Source organism: Alosa pseudoharengus, unplaced genomic scaffold, assembly GCF_046254945.1.
Source record: "Alosa pseudoharengus isolate Yale_2024_CS ecotype anadromous, Long Island Sound unplaced genomic scaffold, YU_APseudo_1.1 YU_APseudo_1.1_scf_23, whole genome shotgun sequence".
In the NCBI taxonomy this organism is placed as follows: domain Eukaryota; kingdom Metazoa; phylum Chordata; class Actinopteri; order Clupeiformes; family Clupeidae; genus Alosa; species Alosa pseudoharengus.
Genome location: NW_027468685.1, coordinates 14,366,021 through 14,388,461, shown reverse-complemented (window position 1 = coordinate 14,388,461; position 22,441 = coordinate 14,366,021). Strand labels below are relative to the sequence as shown.

The following is a 22,441-nucleotide window of genomic DNA, read 5'->3' as shown; positions in this document are numbered from 1 at the left end:
CAGATAGGATATAGCTATAGATAAACACCCAAGACGTTTGAGGTTTTTGCTAAGTTTAATATCGGAATACAGTTAAAATGTTTTAATTATTCATGTTGTAGAAATGAACGGTGGGAGTATGACGTCTACCACGGCTGGGTGAGGCGGGACCGGTGACACTGTTTGGCGGAGGACTAACTAACGCAGGGGGGTGGGAATGACACCCTGCATCCCGCATAGCTGCGAAACTTCGATAGTGTCAGTGCGTCTCAGCGGGGCAAGGGCGAGAGTGGTACAGCACTAGACTTCTTATCCTTGAGCATAATTCGTGGTAAGTCATTCATTTGAAAATAATTATCCATGAACGTTTTATAGCCTATAGGCTACTGAACTGTCTTCAAATCGTGCCCGGAAGCTGGGGTGAAAGTTAAATGTAATATCCTAGATGTATCCTAACCATGAATCATATAGCCTATGCCATTCCGATAACATTTCGAGATTTCTATAATTCATAGGGTGCTAACACTAATAACCAATCCTGATTATGGCCCAGATTGGGTTATTATAGGCCACTGATGTCTTGTTGATGTTCATAGACTAGATGTTAAAATAAAATTACCAAAGAAATTACAGCAGAGCATTTAAACAAGCTCATTGCAAACTCTCCTAAAAGTGCCTCCGGGAGCTTGTAGCATTTACTGTCAACAGGGATCTGTCTCTTGACATTCCACCCGGTTGTCATCTGATTGCGGAGGTGGTTAAGTGTCTTCCAACGACCCTGCCAGAGGTGGATAGAGGTGGACAGGAGACCATGCTACAGACTAACCTGGCAAGAGAAACGTGTCCACTCACTGAGGTCAGACAGTGTAATGATCACACCGTAGCCTAAAAGCAGGAACACAACCCCAGTGAGCAGGAAGAGAAGGTTATTTTTGTCTAAAAACTAGGCAGTCTTTGCCCCGGCGAATTTGTGCGGCTTCCCCTCATCTATTTCAGTTTTTTTCCATCTTCCCGTTCTTTTTCTCTTGTCCTCCCTGGTCTTTTGGATAGCTGTCCAGCATAGGGGTCTGGTTTGCTGTCTTGCATGTTTCAACTGAAACCTGAACTTTTCAGAACCGATCCATGGATTAAAATTATCATAAAGTCATAGACCTCATCATACACTGAAGTGCTGTTGCTTATGGTGGCACTGCCATGTAGACCTATTCCCAATTAAGCAGGCTGATTTATGGGTGTAGTGTGAGGAAAATATTCAACTCTGACAGACATACTCAAAATAAGGATTAGGTAATCCTTATTCAAGATAAGGTTGATGAGGACTTGGAAACTAGTAGCCTGTGTTGATCAAACTGGCATGCTGGAGAGGGCAGAGTGGATTGGAGAGGAGGACTGTGCAAACCTGTTACCCAACTATTGCCCAATAAGTTCTTACACATCATATAGCTTTGATTGTATACGTGTTTGAAGTGGCATACAAGATTGTGTCACAGGAGAGAGCTTCAGAGGATTTGGTGGTTATGATGATGATGATGATGATGATGATAATGATGATGCCATCCTCAGTGGGCTGCTGGAATACATCACAAGACAATAACAATGTCACAACGTAATAACAAAGTGTAATTATTACTGTCTTCTCTTAGACACTCTGCGTGTCTGTCTGTAACAATGTTAACAGTTCAGCGTAAACGTACTCCACAGACTTGGATTTCACAACATTAACAAAAGAATAAACAAAGTGGTACATTGAGTTTGCTCTTGATTTAGCGGCTTCTGTTGTCAACATTGGGATGTTTGTGCTGATTTTTATTTATTTATTTATTTATTCCCACTTTAAATTGATCTTTATCTTTGTGTCACTTGACAAAGCTGAATATAGCAAGATACACCCTGGGCATGGTTGACTGCAACTTCACCTCCAGAACCAGCAAGCCCATGAAACATTTCTTTCTGCATTTACTTTAAGATTCACACATGCTATGCATGCAGCAGCTGCGTAACACTATTAAACCATTTTCCTCTGTGCATTTATTTTCACGCCCCCCCCCTTTTTTTTCTGAGTCTTAAGTGAGTGATGTCACATTTTTATGCTAAAGACCGCAGAAGAGTTTCCAGACGCTAACCACTATTGGCACCGTTCAGCATACTTTCCACTCGCATCCTGCAAACACTCAATTTCGAACACTGAAACGCAACATGTAAAACAGGGCCTGTGACCCATGGGGTAATGACCACATAGCTCTTTGACTACCCCAACAATTGGACTGCTGAAAGGAATCTTTCTCTATGAGTAATCATCAGCAGAAATGTAGCTATAGAAAGAACAAGGTCCTCATTTTTTCCCTGGCTGGAATGCGCCTTTTTTAGAACAGAAAGGGAGGAAAAATGCATTAGTTTGCGCTTTTTTTTCCTTCCAAATTCTTCTCTGGAGCCACACGACTCGGTCACTTATTCTGGCCTGTGCATTCCTTCGCCATGCTATAGTTTGGGGGAGGATCAGTGCTGATGTTTGAAATGGTGGTGTGAAGCAGAGCCAAAAGCACAGCAGACGACTGTCTCCCCTTCTCTCCGTCTCCCCGCCTGTCGCTCTTTCTTTCGCTGTCTCTTTCTTCTGAATCATGCCTCTCTCTCACTCCCAAACTCTCTTCCTCTCTCTCCCATCTCTCTCTCTCTTTCTGTCTCAGTTTCTCTCCTCTTCCTATCTCCTCATCTCTCTCCATCTCTGGCCATCCATGGTATCTCTCCCTCTGTCTCTGTCCTTTCGCCCTTTGGCCATATCTATCTCTCTCTGGCTATCTATCTCTTTTCTCTCTCTGTCTGCACAACCGCCCTGTGTCTCTGATCATCTCTCTCTTTCTCTCTGTGTTTGCTTTGCATGCGACCTTCACACATCATCAGAATGCATCCACTATCACCCAACATCAGAGACAATGAGCTGGTTTCATCATAGACACCCCCTCTCTTTCACACATGACCCAATTAGCTCTCAGTTGCTCAGTCAGCTGCTAGTGGTAGAACTGACCCATCCCTGCTTTGGGAAGAGTATGGAGGTGCTCTATACAACTGAAGAGAGAGGGGAGCACATCACCACACATCACCACATTCCATTTCTTTGAATGGCCAAATACCAACTATCAGTCCTGAAACTAAAAAGAAAATGACCACCAACCATCTTGGTTGATGACATTCAGTTTTGACACCAATACTATGAAGAGGTAATTGTCTGAACTGCAAACACCATGTAACCAATGACCACAGATACCAAAAACCCTAACCAGTCACATAGGTAGCCTACGTGACTATTACCTATGGGCCACACAATAGCAAGATGACTAAATGAACCCTCTCCACTGTCATGCAGACAGCAGAACTTTCATCAGGAGCACAGAATTGGTCTTTAATGGGTGGACACCCGGTGTGGCGATTTAGTTTCATGTGTGATTATATTGTGGTGGATTTGGAGGGAGGTGGGGTTGTTTTTTTGTATGGTAATCATCAGAGGTGCGGGAGATTGAATGGGCCTTTGAAAAGTAGGCTCCATTCTTCTGTAGGGGTAAACAGCACGTCCCAGGGGCAGAACAAAGCACCACAATGCACATACTGTACCCTGGTATTATAATATGCCTTGAAGTGTTTTACAGTTTTAAAAAAAAGCACAAAGATCATGAGATTGGTGATCGCACCTCAGTGACAGAAAGAGAGAGAATAAGAGTGAAAAAGAGAGAGAGAGTATGAGAAGGAGAGATGTTAATCAGAGTCTCATGTGTAACTATGGAGACCAATCAGTCTGTACAGGGTAATTACATCGACTTTGGGGTGTTTGAAGTAAATGTACCGCGAGCATGTTTTCATTTTGATGGCAGCCGACCGAGAGTGCAAATTGCCACATATAACTTCACAAGACGGCATGCAGCACAGCACACGGTTATGATGGCCATTCTGATTCAATCAATAAAAGAAATCTCATTAAAGATTTTATTGTGGCAAGCTTGTGTGTGCATGCTAGAATTTAAAGTGGTCTCTGATCTGGAAACTAATCAATGCCAGGCTTTTGTGCCGGGACTGCGAGAGAAGCCTTTCATCTAATGGTCGTGACTCCAGGCTACAAGTCTCCTGACCACACAAACAGACAGGCATTTCCATGTTAGTCTGTGTCCTCTGTGGCTTCATAGTGATAGTCACCAGATTGTCTAGTTACCAGTCTTGCCAAAACAGTCCTGGAATTCTTTCATTTAAATGCAAGTAAATCTAAAGAGAGTTCAATCTAATGAGAGTTCAAGATGGCTCAATACATTTACAGTAACTTAGTACAGTAGCAAAGTAATTTACATTTACATTTAATACAGTAGCTTTACCTTCAGTTTTCAACAACAAAACTTATTTAAGGTTTGCATCATAAATGACAATGCATTCATGGAACCATGGCCATATTTTCACATTGTGTGATTTAGTTTTTCCCCCCTAGTTTTAACGGAAATGAAACGGGCACTGTTAAACAGTGGGAGAGTAGGCCTATGTAGACTAGTCTGTTTTATGATCTTCCTCACCTTGTTAAAGTCTGAGTGCGTGCAGTAGTGTTAATGAAAGAGCTCTGCTCATTACAGTTAACATAACTTCTCTGTGTGATGCCACCATAAGGATCTCAGTTTTCTGCTGGGTGACGTGTGGAAACTGGACTTAAATCCTTTAAAGGTCTGGACATGACTCACATCCAGTGCACTGTTTGTCATATTCAGGAAATTGTTGCTCACAGTTAGGGATGTAACTGTATGAAAATTTAACCTCATGGTTATAGTGACCAAAATGATCACGGTTTTCGGTATTATCGCGGTATTTTTAAAAGTGTGTTCAATATGTTCAGAAAGCACTGATAGGCCTACATAAACTGAAATAGTTTCAAAAAGTGTCCCGTTCACTTTTTCCGTGTTCATGTTTAATTGGCTATGTGCTTACAGTATAGCTTAGCTTACCCGACCATGACTTGGAGTTTGCTATTTCTGTTATTTGGATCCAATGAGTGCGACCAAAGTAAGTGTTTGAAATAAAACTTTAGGCTACTATATTTTCCTGATAACGCGAGTGGAATGGATTTAATGTATGCGACCATAAAAAGATGCCGAGTGGCTACATGATATAGTGTATGTACGTTCCGCTTTTTAAAATCAGGTGTAGCCTAATCCGAGTTAAATCCATCAATTAGACAACAGAATCAGGGTACCAGTTTTGCTTCATTATACCAGGCCTACTGTATGCCAAAAGCAGGCTCGCATGAATCTGGGAAGGATTAAACACATGGTTTCCACACCATGGTAATCAACAATGATAATTATGATATTTGAAATGAAAACGGTAATTGTTATCGTCAACATTTTTATCGCGGTTTACCATTATACCGGTAATTATTGCATGCCTACTCACAGTCCTGTAGCCAGTTAGTTTTGTTTGTTTAGAAGTTAGCTAGGGTACTAGGGATAGATGTTTCTTTGGAAGTGATTGGTTTGTTTAGCCAGAGTTTGTTTAAATTTAGTGGCCAGGAAGAATTTTTTTTTTTGCGTTGTTGCGATATTTTTGGATGTAAAGACATTTAGCTTACACAATTCCAAACAATGTATAGCAGCCCTTAAGTTGCAATTAAATGCAAACATGTTCCTGCTTCAGGATTTAACACATCATTAAACAGCCAGCCAGACTTTGGAGGGCACAAAACACACTTGTGTGAGACTGACTCAGAGCATATCCACCCATGCTGTTACTTATTTATTTGGTTTCACAAAGACTAATTGTTTGTTCAACCTGGTCTGTGTGTATCCCTTATGAAGCAAAGTTAGGCTTTGTGATGCGAATCACTAGATTCTGTTGATATATTAAAACAAGCGTCCACTCGAGGCCGAGTGGATCAGTATTCCCGCTGCGTGCATGGAGATTGCGCGTTTGTCGGCACGTCATGACGGAACAAGTTCGGGGTCATTAAGCGAGTTGAGGAATTTATGTGGTTCTGGCTAATGCCAGTGCCTGACGGTGTTGATGTGCTTACGTAAAGAGAGTGCAGCGTTCCCTGGGGAGGGAGATGGTGTGGTTTCCAGATGAGAGGACACATGGAACTTGGAGCAGTTTCTTGGCCTTCAACAATGAAGGACAAAGAGAGCTAACATGTCAAGCACTCATTAATTGTTCATCTGAAATCATTACTGTGTCTGTCTGTCTGTCTGTCTGTATATCCACCTGTCTGCCTGTCTCTCCAGCTGTCAGTTCGTCTGCCTATCTGACTGTCTGTCTAGCTCTCTGACCTTCTATTTGTCTGAGTGTCTATAACCCTACAATACACACACACACACACACACACACACACACACTCTGATGCAATTTGGAGTGAAGGCCCAGAAGATTCCTCCGCTGTCGTCGTCTGGTGGTGGTGGTGGGGGGGAGGGGGGGGGGATAAATAGCTCTTCGGCAGCCCTTCCATCACACACTCACACGGCTCCAGCTGGCACCGGCACAGCGGACAACCGTCACAGGCCAGGGTTCTGGAAGGAACTCGGCGCTCGTATCCAGAACCAAGCCCCGGGGCCTCCCCAACACTCTGAACTGACAGGCCAAGGCCTGGTCATCATCTGGACCAGGGGAGTGTTTGCTTATAGAGTTCCGAGTCCGACTTCAAAGAGAAGGAGGATGGGGGGGGGGCGCAGGGCTGCTCGACTGCGGGTACAAGCAACATTAATCTTTCACCAGTGCTGGACATCACGCATGGGAATGCCCATATGAGCACATGCTGTCTGTCTAGTGTCATGCCAACATTAAACAGCCTTGCACTACGCCGAGATGGACATCTTTTAGTGTTTAGCTTAGCCATCTGCCACGATAGATTTATGTATGTATGTATGTATGTCTGTGTGTCTCGTGGTTGTAAGTTTGCTCATCATGTTGCCTGTGACTGTGTCCACTCATGGACTGCTGAGAGAGTCTGAGGAATGTGTCTTTTCTTCTTTGTGTGTGTGTGTGTGTGTGTGTGTGTGTGTGTGTGTGTGTGTATTCCTTGACAAATGATCTGATATCTGTGCATGTACAGCCATAATAAATAACATTCCAGCTCCACCACTTTGCAGACAGGCATAGCTGGGGGTGTCATAGTCCTGCTGAGCTTGATCATGCACTATTCAGAGGGTGGCGTAAGCGCTGCTGTCAGTTAACAGTTTGCAGACCACTCCGGCCGAGATGCTCAGAAAACGTAATGCAGTAATGAGTCATTTCATGTCGTGTGAGTCAAGAGTTTTATTATCTAAAATGGCGTCCAAAAAAAAGAAAAGGAAAATAAAATGAAAAAGAAACAACAAACGAATCTGAAATAAGATCGACGTGACTTGAATGGCCATATTTAGACCTTCCACTTGTTTATCGCCATGCCTGGGCATTGTTATGGACTTGTTTTCATCGCTTGTTTTTGAAAAAAAACAAACAAGAGGAGAGGGCAAGAAACGGTCGCGGAGAAGGGCCAGAACAGCTGGAGAGAGAAGAATGGCCTAGCAGATGTCAAGGGCCAAGGAGCAAAAGTTAGTGCGGTACTCCATGAGGAAGGAAGGCCATTGTTGTATCAGTATGTGTGTATCCATTCATCTGCCCTGATCTGTGGAGGACAATAATAGATGAACTCCCTGCTCAAATGTAGACAGGAAGTTAAGTTGAAAGTCTCAACAGGACAAAGTAATGGGTGCGTGTCTGAGTCACTACATCATAAGTAAACAGACATAAACTCTAGTTGAGGATTACTGGCATTTGCAGCTGCAATTGTTTCCTCTGACCCACAGTGCCAAGACAGTAATTAAGACAAACTGTATCGTTAAATTATGTGTGTGCGTGTGTGTGTGTGTGTGTGTGTCTGTGTCTATGTCCATGCATGTTTGTTTTTGTAAGGACGGCTCTTACGCCTGACTCTCATGGTCACCCATAAGGCAATTCATCATAAAGCTATGATAGTTCTTAATGAGTCGCTACGCCACCATTCAGAAACGTCATGATAGTTTTCTGTTTGTGTGTGTTTGTGTGTGTGTGTGTGTGTGTGTGTGTGTACGTATGTTTTGTTAGTGGGGTGGGGGGTTCAAGTACTGTCTGTGCATTTTTGGACATGGAGACTCCGACCCCCAGGGCCAGGGGAGCCAAGTTTTGTTTTCACAGGAAGAAATGGTGGCTGTAGAACAGTGTAAAGGCTATGACACTCATTTTGCATTTTGGTCATTTATTCAGAATTACACAAGGACACATACAGCACACAGTTTAGTTGAGTGTCGTATCAGTAAATATATTATAACGAAAAACATGCTAGTCCACGTTTTGAGCTCAAATACTCCACAAATCCAGAAATACTACCCTAATGACATGTTTTGTTTATGCCCTGTGAAATGGCATTGCCCAGCCCTCCCCACCCCAGTCCACTCCAACCTGGTCCAGGGCCGTTTCGGACCTCCCGCCCACATTCAGGCTCAGCACAGAGGTCCCAGAGGAAAGCCAACCCCCCTCTCTTTCCCACCCTCGGTTCCCGGTCATTCCCACTGCGCTCCGGACCGTGTTGTAGTGCATGAATGTGACCCAGTGGCTCTCCGCTGACCTTAAAGAAGGGGGAAAGCAACCAGCTGTGCCTCTTCCCAAAGCTCAACAGCCTCCTGGTTCATGGGCTGTTTCCTTGAGTTGAATGGAAAAGCCAGGGTTTTGTCAGAGCCAATAACATTTTACTTAGCTTATGAGAATATCATTGGTGCTCTTTAAAAATGTTGGAGATTCTTGAAGGTGGTATTGTCTGAAGATTCTTGAAGATGGTATTGTCAGTGTTCAGCAGGGGTTGTGTTGGGTTATGTTGGCACAATGTCAAAGGACCAGAATATGGGTCAATTCTTCATGTTTCTATCCCTCTACTGTCTCAAAAACAAACAAACAACATGTATGAGTAAAGTCATATCTGGAGCTGCTTCATCTGCTAATCACAGAGAAGGGAGAGGGATCTATGCGTACTGTATCAAAAATAAAAACAAAGAAAGAAATGGAAAAAGATGAGATAAATAATGTCATGCTTGTATACAACTTGTGTAATCTCGGAATTGGTTCTGATTATCAAAATCACGGAGGAAGAAAATTCTCTGCCATGTCCTTCCAAATCCTAACCACATCCTGATTCATGTCTTCTTTCCTTATGTCTAAACTAAAGCCAAGGTGAGTGAAAACTATTTGGCTTGGAGTCACACTTTAAAAGGGCGTGTGTGTGTGTGTGTGTGTGTGTGTGCGTGTGTGTGTGTGTGTGTGTGTGTGTGTGTGTGTGTGTGTGTTGTTTCAGGGTGAGATACAAGACGCCAGGCCAGCATGAGCGAACCTTTCGACTGTGCCAAGTGCAAGGAGACGCTGTACGGGCGCAAGTACATCCAGGCGGAGGGCAGCCCCCACTGCATCCCCTGCTATGACCGCCTGTACGCCAACACCTGCCAGGAGTGCAAGGAACTCATCGGACACAACTCACGGGTGAGCGTGTGTGTGTGTGTGTGTGTGTGTGTGTGTCTATCTGTGTTCATGTGGAAGGTGGGTTTATGGCTTTGTATGAAGAGAGACAGAGAAAAATGTGTGGCTTTGTGTGTGTATGTGGGAGTGTTGTTATGTGTATGTCTGTGAGAAAGGCAAAGAAAGAAAGAGAGAGGGAGAGAGAGAGAGAGGGAGAGAGAGGGAGAGAGAGGGAGAGAGAGAGAGAGGGAGGGAGAGAGAGAGAGGGAGAGAGGGAGAAAGTGAAGAGCTGCTGGTAATTCTAGGAAACCTTCCATTCCTCCTCCTCTTGTTTAGTTAACACCATGGCGACCGAAATCCCCAGGAGCTGCCGCTCGTCAGGCAATGGGGTGTTTGGCCTGAGATGGGGCCCCTGACTCTCTCTCTCTCTCACACACACACACACACACACACACACACACACACACACACACACACACACATACAGACACACACATACACACACTCACACTGGGAGACCCACACCGGGCAGTAAATAAAGCGCATGTTTGCCTTGGACCATCGCGGCAGCGGCCTCCCAGAATGCCCTGGGGCTGCCAGGCGCTCCCACCATCCTCTGATGTGCGCTGACCCAGATGGGTTTCTCATCTCACCCAGAACCTAACAGCGTCGTTAATCACTGCGGCGCGCGTCCGCCATTGCGCTTCATCCCAAATCTACATCTGGCCCGATGTGTTTTCTAGGATTATGTGCTTCATCGCAGTTACAGCTGCAGCCCTATAATACTTTTGTCAAATTCAGCGAAATTCGACTCAGAACAATGCGGGGCAGTGTGTGTGTTTTAAAAAAAAACACTGTTTGTCTATTAGTCCTGGCTCTGTAAATGGGAAATGAAGAAAGTGTACCGATCAGTACAACAATCTCAGCCAATCAACTCACTGCTTCAGGAGCACAAACAGGTGACGTGAAATTTGATTGGCTCCTGTGCTCAAACATCAACAGTTCTTCACCTTTTGACACCATTGTGATGTTTTTTGAGATGTGGCTAGATGTCTTTTCTAGGATTACGCATCGAGATGGTATTTTGTTGATTGGCGGTATGAGTGTCAGGTTCTGTCTGAGTTCTTTGTCCAGACCACGGGCCATCTGAGTACGATTCGTTTATTAAACAGCATGTCAGTTGATAATGCACCAACGGCGTGTAGGGAGATGCCAAGAGAGTGCTCCCTGCTCTGTTTGTCTTTGTGCTTTTTCAGTTGTCATAATGTTGCTATACCCTGGTGGGTGGGGAGGACTAGGTTTCAAAGTTGTTGTCTTTTCACTTCTTTTTTCTCCTTCCAGTTGTTTTTTTTGGCATGTAGCCCTTTACGAACCACTGTGTTTTTTATCAGCTATGCCTTAAAATTGTTTAGTCTGTGTTGTGTAAACTCCACTGTACAGGGAGTGCATAGAATGAAAGCATACATTAATCTACACTTCTACTCCACTGGAATTCAACATATGACTTGTGTGTCCACAGATATGGCACAAAGTGCTCTGAACACAGTTCAATTATAGTATGTAGATCCTATGGCTGCATTTGCCAGACTGAGGCTGGGGTCTCACGGCAAAGTCTGTTATCTTTGTACTTTTGTCATTGTAACATCCTATTCTTAAATTCTTATATTTCTGCCTACTGAGTGTTTATGGTAGAACTGAACTAACCCTGAAACTGGACCGTTCCAGATTCAGCCACTACTTCAAAAGACACAAATTAGAGTCATACTCTGCCATTTAACAACGATGACACTCCTTTCATGCTTTTGAGGATGGTTGCCCTGTGTTGCCAGTATTGCCATCAACAGACACAGCACAAGGTTCCAGCATTTACAGTGTTTATGGAGTATAACTAAGTTTTATTTTGTGTGATTTTAATGAAGTAAGCACATGATGTTTTCACCTAGTCTGACAAATTATATGGAACTGTTGTTCATTCTGTTAGTATTCATCTTCAGTCATTTAAGTCATTATCCCTCGGTTATGTCTCCCACATATGCATTCAGTTGCCAGTTTATCAGAAACACAGAGCTAAAATGAATGCAGTCTCATACATCAGTAATTCTTAGCTTCGCAAGTCTATAATTAAAGAGGTAGCACTCACTGTTACAGTAGTAGCTACCAGCAGCTCAACAACACCAAGGTTGTAGGTTCGATCCCCACTGGTGCAGGTCTCATGTATTGCGTCTTTAATTTGCAGGAGCTGGTGTACGAGGACCAGCACTACCATGAGCAGTGCTTCCGCTGCATGCGCTGTGGCCGCTCGCTAGCTGACGAGCCCTTCACCTGTCAAGAGGAGGCGCTGGTTTGCAATGACTGCTACTGCAATGAGTTCTCCTCCAAGTGTGTGGCCTGCGACAAGACCATCATGCCAGGTATGGTCAGTGGGTTGAGGGCCAGAGCTCTGCGTCCACTGAAGATGGATATATCAATAACAGCCAATCATTACAATATAGCGTTAGACTAATGTTAGACCAATTGCATATTATTGTAGTAGCTTGGTACTACCAGAGACTTTCTAATTAGGAGACACAGCTTTAAAAAAACCCTCCATAGAAATGCATGGGGTTAGTTTATAACACCAAAATGGCAGTTGTCTACCCCTATCCCACCCCTTCCCCGGCAAAACGTGGACATGTGAATACATTGAGCCAATCATGTGGTGTGTTGTGAATACATTGAGTCAATAATGTGGTGTGTTGTGAAGACATCATGCCAATCATGTTTTGTGATCTCACTGCTGAAGCAAGATTGGTGTCGTGAAGCCTTGCGCATGCGCATTTCTGCTGAAATAGATGCCCGACAAGTGCCTAAAAAGTGTTGCAATATGGCCGCAGAGTGGAGGGACTTACCTAAAAGGACTTTGGTACTAGTATAGCCAAAAACATGCCAAGTAGGGTCAATGGATCTGGGTCAAGCTTTACCACTGAATATCTCCAGATGGATAAATAACTCCACTAGTGTAATGTGTTACAATACATTGCTGGTAATAAGTGCTACTGATACTATTGTAACCTAATGTGTCAGCCATATGACCTGAAAATGACACATGAGAATGGCTGCTACTCAGTTTGGCCGGCAACAAGACCTCCAAACAATGATACAATCATACATGCACTCATATTACAAGAGGGAAAAGAAGCTACCTGGTCATTGTCTTGTACATCAGCGCAGTCAATGTTCTGCTTTTAGATTAGCCTAATGCTAGTAATACAGAGAAAGAGACTTAATAATGGTGTTTAAGTCACTGAAAGGGGTAGTAAACACAGTGATAACAGGGTACTCTTTCTTAGTAGTCTTGTGAATTCTGTCTTGAATGCCGAGAGCCTTTTTCTTATAGGCTCTCATTTCTTCCTACTTACTGAATGTGCTTTTCTTTCTTTTTTGTGCAGTTTCAAAAGAATAACGGTGATGTGCCATGGATATAATTGGTAGCATTGATAGAAAGGAACATTTGTTTATTGTGTGTAATAAATCTGAAGAACAGATTAGTGATTGTATTTGTGAGATAGAACAAATTCACACATCTTAATCACGCCCCTACAAAAAGCTTCACTTGATATGCAGGAAATGCAACATTTTGGGCATGGAAAAATTAATTGCACTACAGTACATAGTATTGCACTTCACTGCAGAAATGCAATATTTTGGACATGAAAAAACTGAGCTATATCAGATTGTAATAACCAAACCTTAAAACAAACTCTCAACTCTCTTTTGCCTTTAGTTTGAGGGATTTCAACTCTGACTCTGTTGTGTAATGCGCCACATATCGACCGTAGAACGGCTTAGGCACAGTGTTAAATGTCATGCCCAAGAGAGCAGAGAAGAAAAGCCAGCTAATGAGTTCTTGTGCGTTTTGGGTGTGACAGCACGTCACAGCAGCTCAGATGTAACTGAGCGATTGACTCACTTGACTGAAAGCGCCTGGAGTCGCGGTCGGATTCCCGCCTCCTCCAGATCTCGACAGTGACGGAGCAGGAGCCAGTGAGCGGACAGGTTTTAGATGACATACAATTACACATAATTCTGGCCCAGGCGGAGTCACGTTTCCCTCTCTCTTTCTCTCTCTCTCTCTCCTTTCCCCCCTCTTTTTCTCTCTCGAAAGTTTCTGGCCAAATGAGTGGTTATGCTTACATGGGTTTCTGTGGTGAAACTTCTGTAGAGGGACAGACCAATCCCACCCCATCCCAGCCCTCAGCACCCCCCCCCTCTCTCTGCCTTTTCAAACTGTACCACCCTGCACCCCTCCCCCTCATATCCCCTACTCCTCTCCACTCCTGACAGTGAGGAAAACAGAGATAAAAAAATATGAAGGCATATTTTTTTTTCTCTCCAAATATTCATGTCTTTCCACTTGTATCCAGCCACAGCTCTCCACTTCCTCAGAGTGTGTATATTTGTGTATTTCTGTGGGCAGGTACCCGCCCATGGGATTGGCATTGTTGCCGCTAAAAACAAACCAAGGGCAGCCCAGCCACTACGGTACACAATCAAGTATGCTTGGTGTTCACACAATGCAGTGCTGTTGGCTGTGGACTGCACTAGCAGTGTACAGACAGGCTTGGTTGTTTGGCTTTTCCCCACACTGGTTGTGGTTTAGCTGCAGGGCATGAGGCACGTTGCGTGTGAGCGCTGTGGCGCACGATTGCGCAATCACACGCATCTCTCATAAAAGATTACTCACAATTCACAGTGACACCTGTTGGGTGTTCATGTTGATTCCGGTAAATCTACCCCCCCCCTCCTAATCTCCACCCATTTCAACCGGATCTCTATTTGTCTCCCTTTTCTCTTTTATCAACCACTATGACAGGTTCCCGAAAGCTGGAGTATGGAGACGCGGTGTGGCACGAGGAATGTTTTGTGTGCCGGGTGTGTGAGCAACCCATAGGCGCCCAGGCTTTCATCCCAGACAAAGGGGACTACTACTGCATGCCCTGCTATGAGGGCAAGTTTGCCCCCCGATGCAGCCACTGCAAACAGGTGAGTTACAGTATCCGAACAAGCTACAGTATCCCACAATTCCCTATAAGGAAGTCTGTAGCAATGGACGAGTATAAGTAGCCACAGAGTATGATAACCGTATTTGAAACAAAGGGTGCCCTAGTTTAACAGTGTAGAGTATTTCACAATTCCATATAGGGGTCTGCAGCAATGCACAATTACAAGAGACATTATGAAATCTGATAGTTTGATGCATTACAGATGCATTACAGGTGCTTATATCTAATCCATTAATCAACCAGTCAGTCAAAGGCGCATTCCTAAAAGCGTCATAGAGCGGCCAACATGGTTTCCAAGGGAGAGTGAAAGTCGGCCTGTGGCAGTAGTTGTTCAGTGATGCTTTTCAGAAACATACCCACACAGAACTCAGTCACTAGAAATCACCATAAAGTATTCATTCACTCATTCATTCACTCATTCATTCTGACGTTACTCATATCTTACAGCATTGATGTACCATGTCAATCCATCAACAGTCTGACGCCTCTCTGATAGAAGTGTGCCAGTCAACTTAAATGTGAGGATACACAGGGAAAGTACTTGAGAAATCAGCCAGGCAATGTGGTGTTGGCACTTTCCCATTGATATTGAGCAATACATTTTTCATCTAAAGTGCCATGGACTCGCAACGGCGGTTTGGGAATTGAACCTGGGGCCAGCCGAATGTCAGGCAGCTTATCATTGCATCAGAACACAAGAACCAGTCATGTGGTCGCCCAGCCACATTGCTCTGAAAGTTGACTCGTGTATCATCACCTTAACAGCCTGTGTGTCTGGGGCCCTGCCCTGATTCTGCTTCTCTGCCAGCCTCTGACCCAGGGTGGCGTGACCTATCGGAACGAGCCGTGGCACAAGGAGTGCTTCCTGTGCACGGGCTGCAAGAGTCCACTGGCCAGCCAGCCCTTCACCTCCCAGGGGGAGGACCCCTACTGCGTCAAGTGCTTCAGCAGCCTGTACGCGCAGCAGTGCGCCGCCTGCAGCAAGCCCATCACAGGTGAGTGGGCACAACCGGCAGCGTTAGCTTTAAAGGTTTTAGTGCCAGGAAATGAGTTTCCCGGAGGCTGTTTTTAGTCTTGTGCCCTTATAGCTAATTTGGATAGTTTTGCTGCTCTCTCTCACAATGGGCTCTTCAAAGTTTTGGTGCCAGAATTAAGCACCATGAAATGAGAAAGGGGGAGGGACCATCAACCATCAACATTGGTCAGCATGATATTACGTTAACATTGCGATCATCCCAAGTGCACAGATGTTGTAATCAATTGGACAAAGTACATAGTATACACACTATTTCAAAGTGCACTAATAGATTTATATGGAATAAGACACAGAGTCAGCCTCCATCTGTATATCAGATTGTGATCAGTGACTTTATTTGTTTCTGGTACATTTGTTCAAAGTGAGCTGTTTATTTAGTGCACTAAGAGTACTCTAAACACTTTGTTCGTTATGCCTTCCATGTCAGGGTTGAGGGACTAAAACATACTAGATGCTGTATCCTGCTTGCTGGGAACAGTGACTCAATGACCCTCAGCCAGGAAAAGGCTCAGACAGGGAACCCTACAATATGAAGACAAACACTTCACCTTGCTCCGCTGTAGCTTAAACTGTAGCTGGGTTGCTATTGTGTAGTTTCATAGCTGGCGTGGCGTCCCTGGTAGTCAGGCAGTAATCATATGATGTTGACAGTTTAATGTGGACATTGTAGCCACTTGTTTAATATTCAGAGCTGGGCACCATTTTGTCTGAGGGACTAGGGAGGCAGCACAGAGGCTGCTTATTGTCTGCATAGTTGAGACTGAGACAAGATGGACTGGAGTTATGTCAGCCACAGCCAGAGCCACAGGCTACACCAGCCTGGAAATAGATACCGTGAACATGTCTCATCCAGGGTCAGTGTCTCACATGAATACACAATTATCACGAGTTCAACACAAGTTCATAAATAAGGTTTATATTGCTGGTTCTCTTACATATTGTTTATAAATTATTCAGTCCATAGTGACAACATTTAAGTCTCAATGAAACAATTCAGGCATTTATTATTAGTGATCTGTCATTGTTTAATTCATTGCAAGTGATTTGTAGGTGTTTGTATTATTGCGATTTGTGGTAGTTTCATGTATTATACATGGTTTGTCGGTGTTACATTTATTTCAAGTGATTTTCTAGTTGTTTAGTTTATTAAGAAGGTAGCACTATGTGCAGTTGTTGAATGTATCGTAAGTGATTTGTGGTTATTTGCAGGCTTTGGAGAGGGGAAGTACATCTCCTTTGCAGAGCGCCAGTGGCACCAGCCCTGTTTCAAATGTTCCCAGTGTTCTGTGTCTCTGGTGGGGGCTGGGTTCTTCCCCAATGGAGAGCGCATCGTCTGCAAAGACTGCAACGAGAAGTAACCGACTCCTCCTGGCAAACACCAAAGTAACCACCACCACCACCACCACCACCACCACCACATGCCCTGGAGGTTGGAGCATCACTACGTATGATACTTTTATCACAATGCAATGGTTGTCCTGTGCCAAACAGTTGCCTTCGCTGTGCCTTTCTTGCTCTCTTGAATAATTCTATTTGTGTGCTACTTTTTCTGTAACAAAAGCGGTAACACAAATATGCTTTATAAGCTGGAATGTACTGATGCTCATTTGTTTTGCCACGACCTGCAAAACAAGCGCTATTTAGGCCCAAGTAAAAAGGAGAAAGAGAGAGAGATTTAGTTCTGTGTGTGAGATATCTCTCTCTGTGTATTTATACCTGTAATAATATATCTGCACATACCTGTTGTCCTTTGCTACAATGGTATTTGAAATATTTATATTCTAAACTGATTTTATCAGCATGTGACAAATGTTTTTGTCCACTGATACCTTCCTCTGAAATACATATGGCATATATATATGTATGTGCATATATATGTGTATGTGTATATATGCAGACCTTATGAGAAGGCTGATTAGGCTCTGGATGTGGAAGTGACAAAACCCAATACTTTTTTTTAATTAATATATTGTACAGTATTTCCCGTCCTCTTACACGATAGCACTCTATATCATAGGCCAAATGCATATCTTGTCTATTTACATGCTTTTGGTCTGATTGTTTCAACACATAGTCCAACTGTGAAAGAGGACAAAGTATTTTTCAAAAAAAATAAAAATTGTAACACTGAAATAAAATTCCAAATTGTATCTTACTTCTTTATCTGATGTATTCATATGTTTTTCCCCACAATAACTAATACACTGTAATTTATATTATATATTATTTCTAAACTTAAATTAACTCCACCATGTGCACTACATACTGTACATCTTGAAACAATATAACCTACATGGTAAATCAATTACACTCAATTAAGACTGAAGCACACAGTGTTTAGGACACTTAATTGCTTCTCAGATACTTAATAGTACATACTTATAAACTTAAAAGTGTGTCTGACTAATGCCACTCCTTAGCCCTCATTTGCCATCTCCATATATGGCAAAAGGCAGACCCTTGCCAAGAGAATAATGGGTTGCATCTGATGGTCTTGTGGAGTGTGTCACCTCAACTATTTTCCCCACCCAATATGCAAAATGCCAGATGCTTACTGGTACTCTGGATGCCTTCGTATCAACATCGTTTTAGCCAAATAAGGAAGGGGATTACTACTATGGGCCTGGCAGATGAGGGCAGCTGGGAGTGTTGGAGTTTAAGGATGGAGAGCCACTGAGGTTGCAGTGCTGCAGTGATTCATTACGCTGACATGGCCATGTGGTTACGCATTAGTATTGGCTTCGAGAGGACTGGAAAGCTGGAGAATTATGCTGACAGGACCTGAACTCTCCAGCTCAGAAAATGTCATTGGGAGATGGCAAGGAAGAGGAATCAGATTTCAGAACCTCAACTATATCTTGGCCCAAAGGTATGCAGTAGAATAGAATAGAACATGATAGGATATCTCAGAAAGGGGATTTTAATCTGGTTTAATTACAGGTGGACCATGTGGATACACATATTGTATGCACATACAGTAGTATACAGTATATATATTATATTATATTATATTATAAAGGCCAATCAATCCACATTCTGCACAGACAGAAGCCAAACCAGGATCTATTTCTTTAATAATCAACCGTGTGTGTTATTTTAAAATATTTCCCATGATCTGCTCTGAAACCCAGCTGACCCTGTTTTCAGAAATCTAAACAACGCCAACGAAAACAGACTCACCCTCTCTTCCCTCAGTCCCATGAGAGGACAGGGGAGGAGGGGCAAATGAGGAGACATGATCAAAGACTACGGCCCTTGGCACTCGCCTCGACTACTGCAAAGAGATGGACGTTCAAAGGAAGACGCTCCCAGCAGCGTCTGCCCAGTGGCATCTGCTAAATAGATTATTGTCTTCAAACCCAGCAATGTGACCACACACACACACACACAGACACACACACACACACACACACACACACACACACACACACACACACACACACACACACACACACACACACACACACACACACACACACACACACACACACACACACACACACCCTCCTCGTCACATGGCAGGGCAATAAAGGTGACATTGAAAAACAACAACTGGCCCATTGTGCATTGCAGTGGCTGACCTGAGCCTCCCACTGAGTTACATCATTCCATATAGATTCTTAAAGTCGCTCATTTTCCCATAGATTGTGTGCACTCCCTGAAGGTTGTGCATGTGCATGGTCACATTCTGTGTGTTCCCTTAAAGCTGTGCGTCATTCCACATAGAATCCATGTGCTCCATAAGATTTTACCAAAAATAGTTGCCTATAAAAACAATTCTTTGAAAAAGGTGCAAATAATTGCATGCTTTTGCTTAAAAGGTATTTTGGCCCTGGGAACAGCCAGTTCAAGTGCACACTAGAATAAAAGCAGGTTGCCACTTAGCTTTTACCTGTAACAAAGCCATAAATCTGAGTGCGAAATTCCTTCTGCTCTAACTGGTGCTTCTCTCGGCCAAATCGTAAGCTGCTTGACACAGGCACAGACAGGCCAGGGAAGATCCATGACTTTGTTTTGACAAGGGTGGAAGTCGAGACCAAAGGGGTGAGTTAGGGTGAGCAGGGAGTCTTAATGTGCCCCATGCATCATCCTGCCTTGACTGCATCCTATCTCTTCTGCACCTGTCATCTGGGATAGATGTGGCCCAAGCCCCGTTCAGTTCAGTTACTTTGTCATCTCAAAGGGAAATGTGTTTTGCAGTCAAGTACACAGGATAAAAGGACAACAATACTGTACAAACATACAGCAACAGTAAACAAACATGCTGTGCAAGAATGCCATTGCCTTTTCATCGCCCCAGTCTTGATCTGCTGGGGGTTTTATGAAGTTAATGCCAGATAACGGGGTCATTTTCTGCTCTCCAGTCTCCAAACACAGGTCCACATTTTCATTTAGTTTTCAAGTCATTGCATTTAATAATAATGATAAGCAGAATATGCAGCAGGCCTGGCCAGATTACTCTTGTGCAGGGCACGAGGTGAGTGTATGGGTATGTGAATAAATATGCATGTGTCTATTGGTGACTGTGTGGGTGTGTGATGAAATGCCTTGCGAGTGCGACTCTGTGATATACTGAAGTGTTTTGTGATTGTGCTACAAACCAATGTCCCCACAGGGACAAATAAAGTATCCATCTATCTAAGGTGCAGTCAGCAGGTTAAACATAAGTCTTATGATCAATCTGTTCATAGCTGTGTCCTGTAACTACACAAGATAAGGGCAACATTGGCTGAACTCAACTGCCCTCTGTTAGGGCCAGCTGGTCATGCAAACTTGAGTGATTGGCTTAAAATTGATACTGAGTTACTGGTGCACCAAATTGATGTGGAGGGGAAAGCTTTGTGTGTTTACGCATTAAAATGGCAGAAGGAGAGGGAGAGTTATGCACTAAAGCCCCTGCGCCTGCCAAAGCAGCTAATAAACTGGTGTCACTTTTGTAATACGTGCCTCGTCACAGAGCCAGAGACCGAGGATGAGACGGGTGATTCCAGAAAGTCATGAGTTCTGGCTCAACCAGATGGTTGTCTATGACAGAGGGGGATCCTCACCCTTAAGCCTGCTGATGACTTTCCAATACACATTTGTCTCTAAGCTCGCAAATCTTACCCTGACACTCGGAGCACATGCATTTCATAAACAAATTCACAAATTAATTTCAAATATATCTCTGTAAACTAATGCTAGAGCAACAGGGCATTGACTTGGGGTATGTATATAAAAAACACCTAAGACAACCAAGTGAAAGAAAAGGATGACCATGTTGTGTGTGGATGCTTTGGTAGACCACATTCAGAACACAGGCCTATACATTATAATAATAATAATAATAATAAGCTTTATTTGTATAGCACCTTTCATACACAGAATGCAGCTCAAAGTGCTTTACATTTGAAGCATGTAACAAAATAATAGTCAGTCAGTCATTATCAATCACATTTCTTCATTGCTGGGGCCGTTTATGATCCACTCAGCAACATATCAATTATACATATCAAAATATCATATCATTAATCAGTGTGTCAGCTCTTAACAACTGGAAACAACCCTTTGACCTCATAGCTTGCATTAGCAGATACTTTATCTGCTGTGGTGAAACTGTCTCCACTGAGGATGAGGCCCATTGGAAATAAGTCACAGACTCAGCTTCATCACACGGAATCACCCAGTGGAGGTCTTCCCAGAGTGGCTGCTGACTCCTGTGCTAATCTGACTCAGATCAACACCGGTTCAGTTCCTCTCAGACACAATCCATGACTTCAACTAGCCAGACTTCAACAGTATTTGTCTTCACAAACTCACTGACTCCATTTTACACTTTTAGTATGTGCACGATGTGCTTGCTCTATGGGAAATATAGCCTTGGGCACTGTCAAGCGCCTTAACACACGTTCTTCATGGCTCGCTCTCTCTATATACTGCATATGTGTATATTATTAAATTGTCAGTGTCTTGACAGTTTCGGCGTGCAAGATTGAGATATCACTTGGAATTGAAGAGAGCATCTGTATCATGCAGCTTCTCACCACTGCAGCTCATGGACACGTTCCATCAAACTCACCATCGGGCCTGTTTTTTCCCCCTCTCCCTTGAAAACGTCCCTCTGCTGTGAGAACTCATACCACAGGAATGCTTGCACAATTTCATATCTTCTGTACAAACAGTGGCTTTCCAATCCTACCAGCGGGGCTTGACTGAAAATGGTGTTGGTCAGATTTCCCTGTATTTCACAAACACTGGGGCTGATGGGTAATGAGTGTGGTGATGGTGGTGGCGGTGAGGGGGAATCTGATGGGAACTGCCACTTTATGTCGAAGGCCACTCTGACAAGGTCAGAGCCTGGGGTGACACATCATCAGAGAGGGGGGAGAAGGAAAGGGGAGAAGGGGGAGAAGAGAGGGGAAAGAGGGAAAAAACAGGGGGAAAGAGTGGAGAGGGAGAGAAAAAGCAACAGAGAAGCAGAGAAAGCAAGAGTGAGAGAGAAAGAGAGAATATTCCTCCAATCCGTTCAGAGGGCCACTGCCTGAGAAAAAAAACAGACATACTGTTCCGTGTTCCTGTACAGACCGGCTGCCATCTTACTAATGAAAATTCCCAGGCCCCTGGATTAGTGCCGCGGTTCTCAATCAAGCTCTCAAGAATCCCCAGCTCTGCAGACCTTAAAAAACCTGTCAGAGGCTCTTATTTAGCCAAATACACCTGACTTACAGGGAGGCTACAGGGAGTTGAGGGTCCACAACTGAAGCACTCCGTTCACATAGCATAAAAATAGTCTAGACTGGTCTAATTTTTTGCCGCCATCACTTCTGGAACGCTTCAGTTACATGCCTGGTGTAGGCTCCATGTAAGATCATGAGGAACATACCACATAGCATGCATACACTTAGCATCAAGAGCCTACTACACATAT

General features: G+C 43.7%; 1 protein-coding gene across 1 annotated transcript; it reads left to right on the top strand.

The window, feature by feature from the left end:
- The first annotated feature begins 183 nt into the window (after window positions 1-183).
- Window positions 184-17,689, top strand: fhl3b (four and a half LIM domains 3b). The gene is made up of 6 exons (XM_076301700.1): window positions 184-310; window positions 9,299-9,480; window positions 11,693-11,867; window positions 14,309-14,478; window positions 15,307-15,493; window positions 16,744-17,689. Exons 2-6 carry the CDS (start codon window positions 9,325-9,327, stop codon window positions 16,890-16,892), a joined length of 837 nt encoding a protein of 278 aa, XP_076157815.1. The 5' UTR covers window positions 184-310; window positions 9,299-9,324; the 3' UTR covers window positions 16,893-17,689.
- The last annotated feature ends 4,752 nt before the right edge of the window (window positions 17,690-22,441 follow it).

What these genes read in the sequence shown, in the direction of transcription:
- fhl3b (XM_076301700.1), top strand. Translation starts at nt 9,325, where the DNA reads ATGAGCGAACCTTTCGACTGTGCCAAGTGCAAGGAGACGCTGTACGGG. An exon ending in TCATCGGACACAACTCACGG is followed by an intron (nt 9,481 to 11,692) that starts GTGAGCGTGTGT and finishes TTTAATTTGCAG; the next exon opens with GAGCTGGTGTACGAGGACCA. An exon ending in CGACAAGACCATCATGCCAG is followed by an intron (nt 11,868 to 14,308) that starts GTATGGTCAGTG and finishes CCACTATGACAG; the next exon opens with GTTCCCGAAAGCTGGAGTAT.